General features: G+C 42.5%; 1 protein-coding gene across 1 annotated transcript in view; it reads right to left on the minus strand.

Annotated features, from left to right (window-relative positions):
* The window catches only part of foxn2a (forkhead box N2a), a 19,040-nt gene extending 14,131 nt beyond the window's left edge, over positions 1-4,909 (minus strand). The window contains 1 exon segment of the mRNA XM_069144935.1: positions 4,204-4,909. Within this exon segment, the coding sequence (XP_069001036.1) occupies positions 4,204-4,318 (115 nt within the window). The 5' untranslated portion in view covers positions 4,319-4,909.
* Positions 4,910-7,083: the final 2,174 nt, after the last annotated feature.

Consider the following 7,083-nt stretch of genomic DNA (forward strand, 5'->3'; position numbering starts at 1 on the left):
ATATAATACCCGTTCAGCCCTACATATCCGAGACGATCTCGATCATTCACGCACAAGCTGCTCAGCCTACATTGTTGTTGTCACATACGGCCATCAATTAAATAAATCCCATTAATTCATCCAGGGGTGATGAGACAAAGAAACCATTGTGACGCAGGACACAGCCGTCCTTCCCTCTTCCTTTCTCTCAATCAAGGAAACGGTCAGATCAGTGTTGCTCTCAGTGAGGCGGGTCCTAATGGGCTACGTCTCGAGTCCACTCTGTCAGAAACGAGACAGGCACAGGAGCAGTCCGGGGGTTAAAGCAGGGCAGGGAGGAGGAGGAGGAGGAGGAGGAGGGAGGCGGCTCAACGTTGAGCAAGTGTATGGCCACTTTGACCAATCGGACGGAAAACAATAACTGGAGTTGGCCGAGGGCCGCCACGGCAAGAGTGTAAACACCGATCAGCGTCTGTGAATGCAGACGCACGGAGGCTCGAAGGGGTAAAACTAATTTTCAAACTTGCAGAACTGAATCTCAAACTGTTCTGTATTTTTATCGATCTCGTGACATCGACTACAATAGGCTGACCCCGGTTTGTAAGCAGTGACAGCTGTGGGAAGAAATGGGAAGATTAGGGAATAAAAATAGATGCCATTGAGCTGTATTGTGAGTCCTCGAGAGATGCTAAATGACGTGAACAAAAAATAAAAATAAAAATCATGGCTAGAGAAACTAAAGGAGGGAGGCAGCGCATGGGCGCAAGCATGTCTCTTCAGGCGTTTACATTTGCAACTCAAATACAGACCTACCAGCTACTGCATGTTTGATCAGCAGAAAGTCACAGACCCAGTCGACTGATGGGGATGTCCCGTCTTTAAAACTGCACAGTGGCTGTGAGGAGGCGATCATTCAAGCTAACCACAAGGCAGAAAGACCAGAGCCAACAGATCTGAAGCTCTCCGATAAGTGACTGATTTCAAGTAAATAATAAGAGGAAGAAGAAATCCAACACGTTCTTTACAAAAACAACCGACTATTTGGAGTTTCTTTGGCTGATTATTAAAAAAAAAAAAATACACGACGTATACACAACGAGCAAAGACTGACTTCTTACACTTTCTTTACAACACAGGCTATTAATGTATTTCAAACCGCCTCCCAGTTTTCAAGTGTAAAAACACAGTAATATGCACCCAACGAGATAATTATGGGAATAGAGTCACTTCAAGAAAGAAAAGACCAACTTCCTTATTCTGCCAATCATCTGATTATTCAACCTCTCCTATTACAACAGTAATGGCTACTGGAATCCCACAACATAAAAGAGTCAGTAAAAATGAAAGTCACACATGATTTGGTAATGACAGGGCTCTCAGAGAACCGTCGGTTATAGAGCCCTGAGTTTTTCCATTTCGCCGATCCATTAAGAAGCTGGTTTGATCTGTGTTGAGCAATCTCAAAAGTTTCTGCCACACGGGTCAGCTTTCGTAACAAATTGGAAACCACAGCGCTCATATATCTACAGAGAACATGGAGGATTTTAGAAGGACGCAACCTTTCATTTGCTCCGGGTCAGAGTACACAATTCTGTGATAAGACTGATTACATGACAACAGCATTGTGTTGAGCGGTTGATTCTGTGCCACCCTCGCTGGGATAGCGGGCTAACAGCTACATGCCACAATTCAGGACCATGCCATTTCTATCATCATGATCTTTTATACAGTATTTTTTTTTTTTTAATGTATTGTGATGACTCAACCGGGACGTGGACCTCCACTGGACGTAAAATGTTCTTACCAGAAATTCGCTGGACATTTGTGTGCTGTGCGGCTCTCTTTTTTGTGACGTTGCTTCATTGTTAGACATCCTCTGTGGATTATCTTCCTGTTCTGTCATCAGTACAATACAAATGGAGCAACTCCTCCGAAAAGTGACAACAATGTGTTTCCCAAGTTGTGAAAATGAAGTGTGGATTTCTTGAGCGCTGCAGCCGAGCTTGAGAAATATTTGATACCGCCGTGTCCACTGCTGTTTTACGATACCCCAATAACGTGAATGACATCTGTAACCGTGTAGTCAAAACATGAACGTGGTGCAGTACGCTATCAGGGCCATTACTCTTCTGGAAAAATAAAAACAGAAAGTACAGAATTTTATGTTATGCAATAAAATGATGGACAACACCCATCTGATCTTTAGCAGGATTATATGACAAAAATGATACTATGACTCATGTAACCAGTTGTCACATTGACAAGTTGCAAATTTCATTTTCCAAGTTATCATCTGTAGCAACATGCCTCTCTCAAGTCTGCCAGTTAGCTTTTTATAACACGGCAAGCAAACCTGTCAGAAAAGACCAGGATATTTACAAAATATGAGCAGTGTAACTCCCATTTTACCTTTCTTTCACAAATCACTGAGCTACACAAAAATACAAAACCATGGGGACATTTTGTGTGTCATAACTACAATGTCTTTAAGGGCTGCACTAGCATTTAAAATAACAATTTGATGGTGCACATCTAAAGATAATTCAACTGTATTGACAATAAGATCCCTGAAGTCATTAAAGCCATTTCACGTCACAATAACCACATTACTGGGTAACGGTAAGTCTTATTTATAGTAATGAATGTGACTGAAGTTAGCAAACCCTCGTCTATTCTGGGATGCAGAAGTAGTTACCCTTCAGAGGCTTCTGTTCATACAAACATATACATGACAGGATACATGCGAGTACTACAAACAACAGAGAACACAACAGATGGTTTGACCTACAATGTGACCCTGGAGATTTTGGCAATAAAATAATGGCAGATTGACAACATCTGTTTCTTTTTTGTGTGTGTCTTTATCTGTCCGGTAAACTCCTGTTGCCTTTGTCTTGTATTTGTCACTCCGGCTTCATCAAATGCCGAGCAAAAAAAAAAAAAAAAAAAGGAGTCCAGAGTGAAGTCATAACCTCACAAAAAGGTAACATCAGTCACTTTTTTGTTTGTTTTTTTTGGTTCAACTATACACACAAACCCCAAAACACACAATGAATTTTACAGGAGGTTCGTCCAGTCTAGTAAATGAAATAGTGAGCGGCTGAAAGGGCAGACACCACCAGAAAGTATCTGTGTGAACAACCACTTCTATAACAACATATAAAGTACATCCAACTGCAGCGGACAGATATTTTCCAACACTCCGACATTGTTTATAGAGGAGCACTCCGTATCTGGGACAATCTTGTGATAATCCATTACATCATGTGCTCAGCTACCCAGCGGTACCCTCCCCAACCTCCGGGTACCGTCGATATATACCATTAAATATTCAACTATTTATAGATACGAAGAGAAAGACGCGTCTCACGTTACCACCGACGACGCCGTTCATTGAACCAGGCGGCGTCCTGCTACAACTTGTGTGAAAACACAAAACAAAACAACAACAACAAACAACAAACAAACAAAAAAAGGCGTTTCACGAAAACAATGACAAGTGAAAGCCGGTGGAAAATAAAAGATAAAAGCTCAAAAGTGCTGCTGGAGAAAGAAAACTGATTACGCTTTGTAGCCTCACAGGCAGGAAGGAATAAACACAAAGTTACACGGAATGACGTGGACTGTTGCGCAACATTTCTCCACACACGGGGCTCGTTGCGAAGTAACTTATAAACCGTTTTTTTTTGTTGTTTTTGTTGTTGTTGTTGTTGTTTTTCTTCTCCTCTCCGGCTTTTAACTGGAGTAAGTTCAACTAAATGTGACGCTGCCAGCGTTAGCTCACCGTTAGCAGTCGCTCAGTGAAGATGAACCCACCGCTAGCTTTAGCGTAACATTTTTTTTTTATTTTTTTTTTTTTGTTGTTTTTACTATGTATAATAGTATAGTAGCTCTATTTTAATATATCAAACGATAACCGATCTCCGGTGCTATAAATACCCTCTCTCTACTTCTTCCGAGCCTGTGAGCCCCGAGAGAGAGAGAACAGTAACATTAGCTTAGTTGGCCACATGCTGTCGCTTGATCTGCCATGCTGGCTGCTCGAAGCAAAGTCACTTGACCACATTTACTTTTAGCGTGTTCGGAAACACGACCCGTGTTACGGTTCAACACCATTCAATTACCGACAGGTTAGGTGTTTTTTTTTTTTTTTTTTTTTTTTTTTTTTTTACACACACACACAAAAAAAAAAAAAAAAAAAAAAAAACCCGATCAAATACTTACAATCATGCACGGCGTGCCTCGGTCCGGTGTGTTTAAAAGACACGTCTGCGCGCAGTTTATTCAGATGTCTGTCTCGCACAATGTCAGAGATCAGATCAGCAGCTGCTTCCTCCATACACGCAGCGCGCAGATCGCACAGCGCACGGCAACGCTACCAAACCCCCTGCCGTCGTCATGGCAACAGGCCCACTTCAGCCAATCAAAACCCCTCCCCTCCTATCTCCCCTGGCAACTGCCGCAGCGCAGGAGCTCCGCGAACGCGCACGCCATCCAGTTTTGCATCGTGCAATGTGCTTTCGCTTTTGTCGCCAGCTGCTTGTAACGTAACCTGCTGGAGAGGAGTAGTTTTTTTTTTTTAATTTTTTATTATTATTATTATAATGTTTTAAACGGGAGTCGTTGTATAAGAAGGTGTTAATGATGGTGGGATGAATTGTTAATTAATAAAGAGTGTGAGCGATCAAGCCGGACTGGGACCCACACACAAACACTCCCGCGTTATTTAGGCTGCACAAACACCTCGGGGCGGAGAGAAAGGATGTGTCACCACACCCAGCCTCGTGACGATAGTGGACCCTCAACAGGGCCCCTCCTAGAGTAAACGATCATACAAGGAGCTACCGTGACCCGTGGATACACAACAGGCGCATGCTGGGTAATGCCTGAGCATATAGACAAAGCAAAGAGAAAAAAAAAAATTGGAAGAAAAAGAAAAGAACAATAATGTACTTTTCTTCTAGAGTTTTTTTTTTTTTTTTGCACATAAAACGTATGTGCTTAAAGTTCTATGTTAAAAGTCAAAATTTCACATACCTGTTATTTACATGACCGTACCGATGTGCTTTTAGAGCCAGGGAGCCGAGCAGGTTGGTCTTGTATCTTTTGCCTGGCTATCTGTTGAGCGCAGCTTTACTGGCCCACTGACTTCACACCAAACTGTAACTTTCACATAATGGTGATACCTTACTCATCTCAGCCACTCCATTTCATGAGCGTACACGAGTAGCTCTCTGTGGACTGATCTAATAGCCTCTCTATTTTCTTTTAGTGTGCATGAACCCAAGTGCCTGCCATGCAGCAGAGCTGTAAATACTTCTGCACCTGTGTTGATGCACGCCCTTGTTCTTCCCCTTCTTTCAAATGGCCAAACAGGCTTGGGTGGTGCAAGGGTGTTTTTGTGTCAGAACGAATACCAGACTGACAGTTTAGAAACTATTTCTTGTGTCTTGATCCTTACCATTAACATCCATATACTTAAGTGAGTTCCTTGTTTATCTTGTGTCCTTTTAATCTGAGGCACTAATTTATATACAATGCCTGGAATGTGAAGAATATGATTGAATGTGGCAAATGAATTATTTAAATGATTTATCTGTACACATATGAAAATAATGGCATCTCATTATGTTCATTCATGTTTCTGAGCCTTTGCTCAGGTTGCTGTGGCATCGTTTTCTTGCGCACAGAGCTATTCTTAGGGCCGGCATGCAGCATAGACTCTGCCCCATTTTTCCCTCCAGTATCACTCCTAGGGATGATGAAGTTGCAAAACTAGCAAATGAGAGAGAGCAGAACAAGATGCATTAATCACCACGGAAACAGCTGATTGAGGATGCCTTGAAAAGACAGACCCATTAGTCTGTGTGCCTGCTATCATGCTAATCAGATTGTAAAACTGTTAAGGTAAAACAACATGCCCCACTGACCACCATCAGAGATTTTCATATTGTTACTGGAGCACTTCCTGAACTATAGAACATGTTGTTTGCCCAGCTGATGAGGGGCTTAAGGAATTATCCTTTGGTGACATGAAGGAATAAAAAAAAAAAAGTCAGAGAGAGAGTTGTGAGAACTGCGTTAACTTAACAGCAGGTGAGAATAATTACAGTAAACAGCTCTTTTTGTAACAAAGAGTGTGAGGGGAATACTATCGTAGGATTACAGACTATGAGAGGAGTTCATGTAAGGCAGTAAAAGCGGTACTGATGAAGAGATGAACAATGAGGAAGCTAGGCTGTGATGGAGGGCAGTGACCAAGCATGAATGAGGGGGCAGTGTGTCTTAGCAGCCAGCCCATAGTGGGATAGCGGTCAGGAGGCCTGCTGCTTTAATGGTCCATAAATCTGTGTGGACTGGCTGGTTTGATGCCGCCCCTGTGAGACCCTCTCATGCGGAAAATGAATCAGACCATTTTTACGGATCGCAAGTGTGGACGCTCTCACCCTCCCCTGCCCTACTGCCAGCGAGCCGATAAGAGCTGCTGCACACGCACAACACTCCATTTCAGCAGGTCTGGAGCTCATAAAACTCTCTATTAGTGACAACCTTTGTTTGTATGCTGCTCCTCATTCAATCTGTCCTCTTGCCTTTGTTGTTCTCTCTCTTGTTTTCTTTCCTTTTTTTTCTCATTACACCTATAGCTTTGGTTTCTGGAGTGGGAACACAGACACTTTGTACACAGGAAAGAGATGTAAACTGTCAAGATAAATCACATTCCTGAAGAAACATGCTTCTATAGGTATCCTCTAGATTCAAAATGACCTCTCTGTTTCCGTCTTTCTCTCTGTCACACACACACACACACACACACACACGTAAAGTCACTGTCCTGGTCCTTTTAAAAGGATTTGTAGCAGACTAACAGACAACCAGTTCGCTGAGCTAATTAGTTTGAAGCTCCTTTGAAATGCGAAGTGGAAGAGTCATCAAGAGAATTATGGTGTAGATTAAAAAGTGCTAACACGCGTGCACAGATATGCATGCGGAGAAACACGCAGATGTGTATGCATACACGCACCGAGGCTTTGTGGCATTTCATTTTCCCAGATAAGTATGGTCATCGTCGTGACTGGTTAAAAAGGTAGCATTGCATTCACCCCA

The sequence above is a fragment of the Embiotoca jacksoni genome, unplaced genomic scaffold, assembly GCF_022577435.1.
Source record: "Embiotoca jacksoni isolate LCO1_2020_lvr unplaced genomic scaffold, fEmbJac1.0.p SCAF_12, whole genome shotgun sequence".
NCBI lineage: Eukaryota > Metazoa > Chordata > Actinopteri > Embiotocidae > Embiotoca > Embiotoca jacksoni.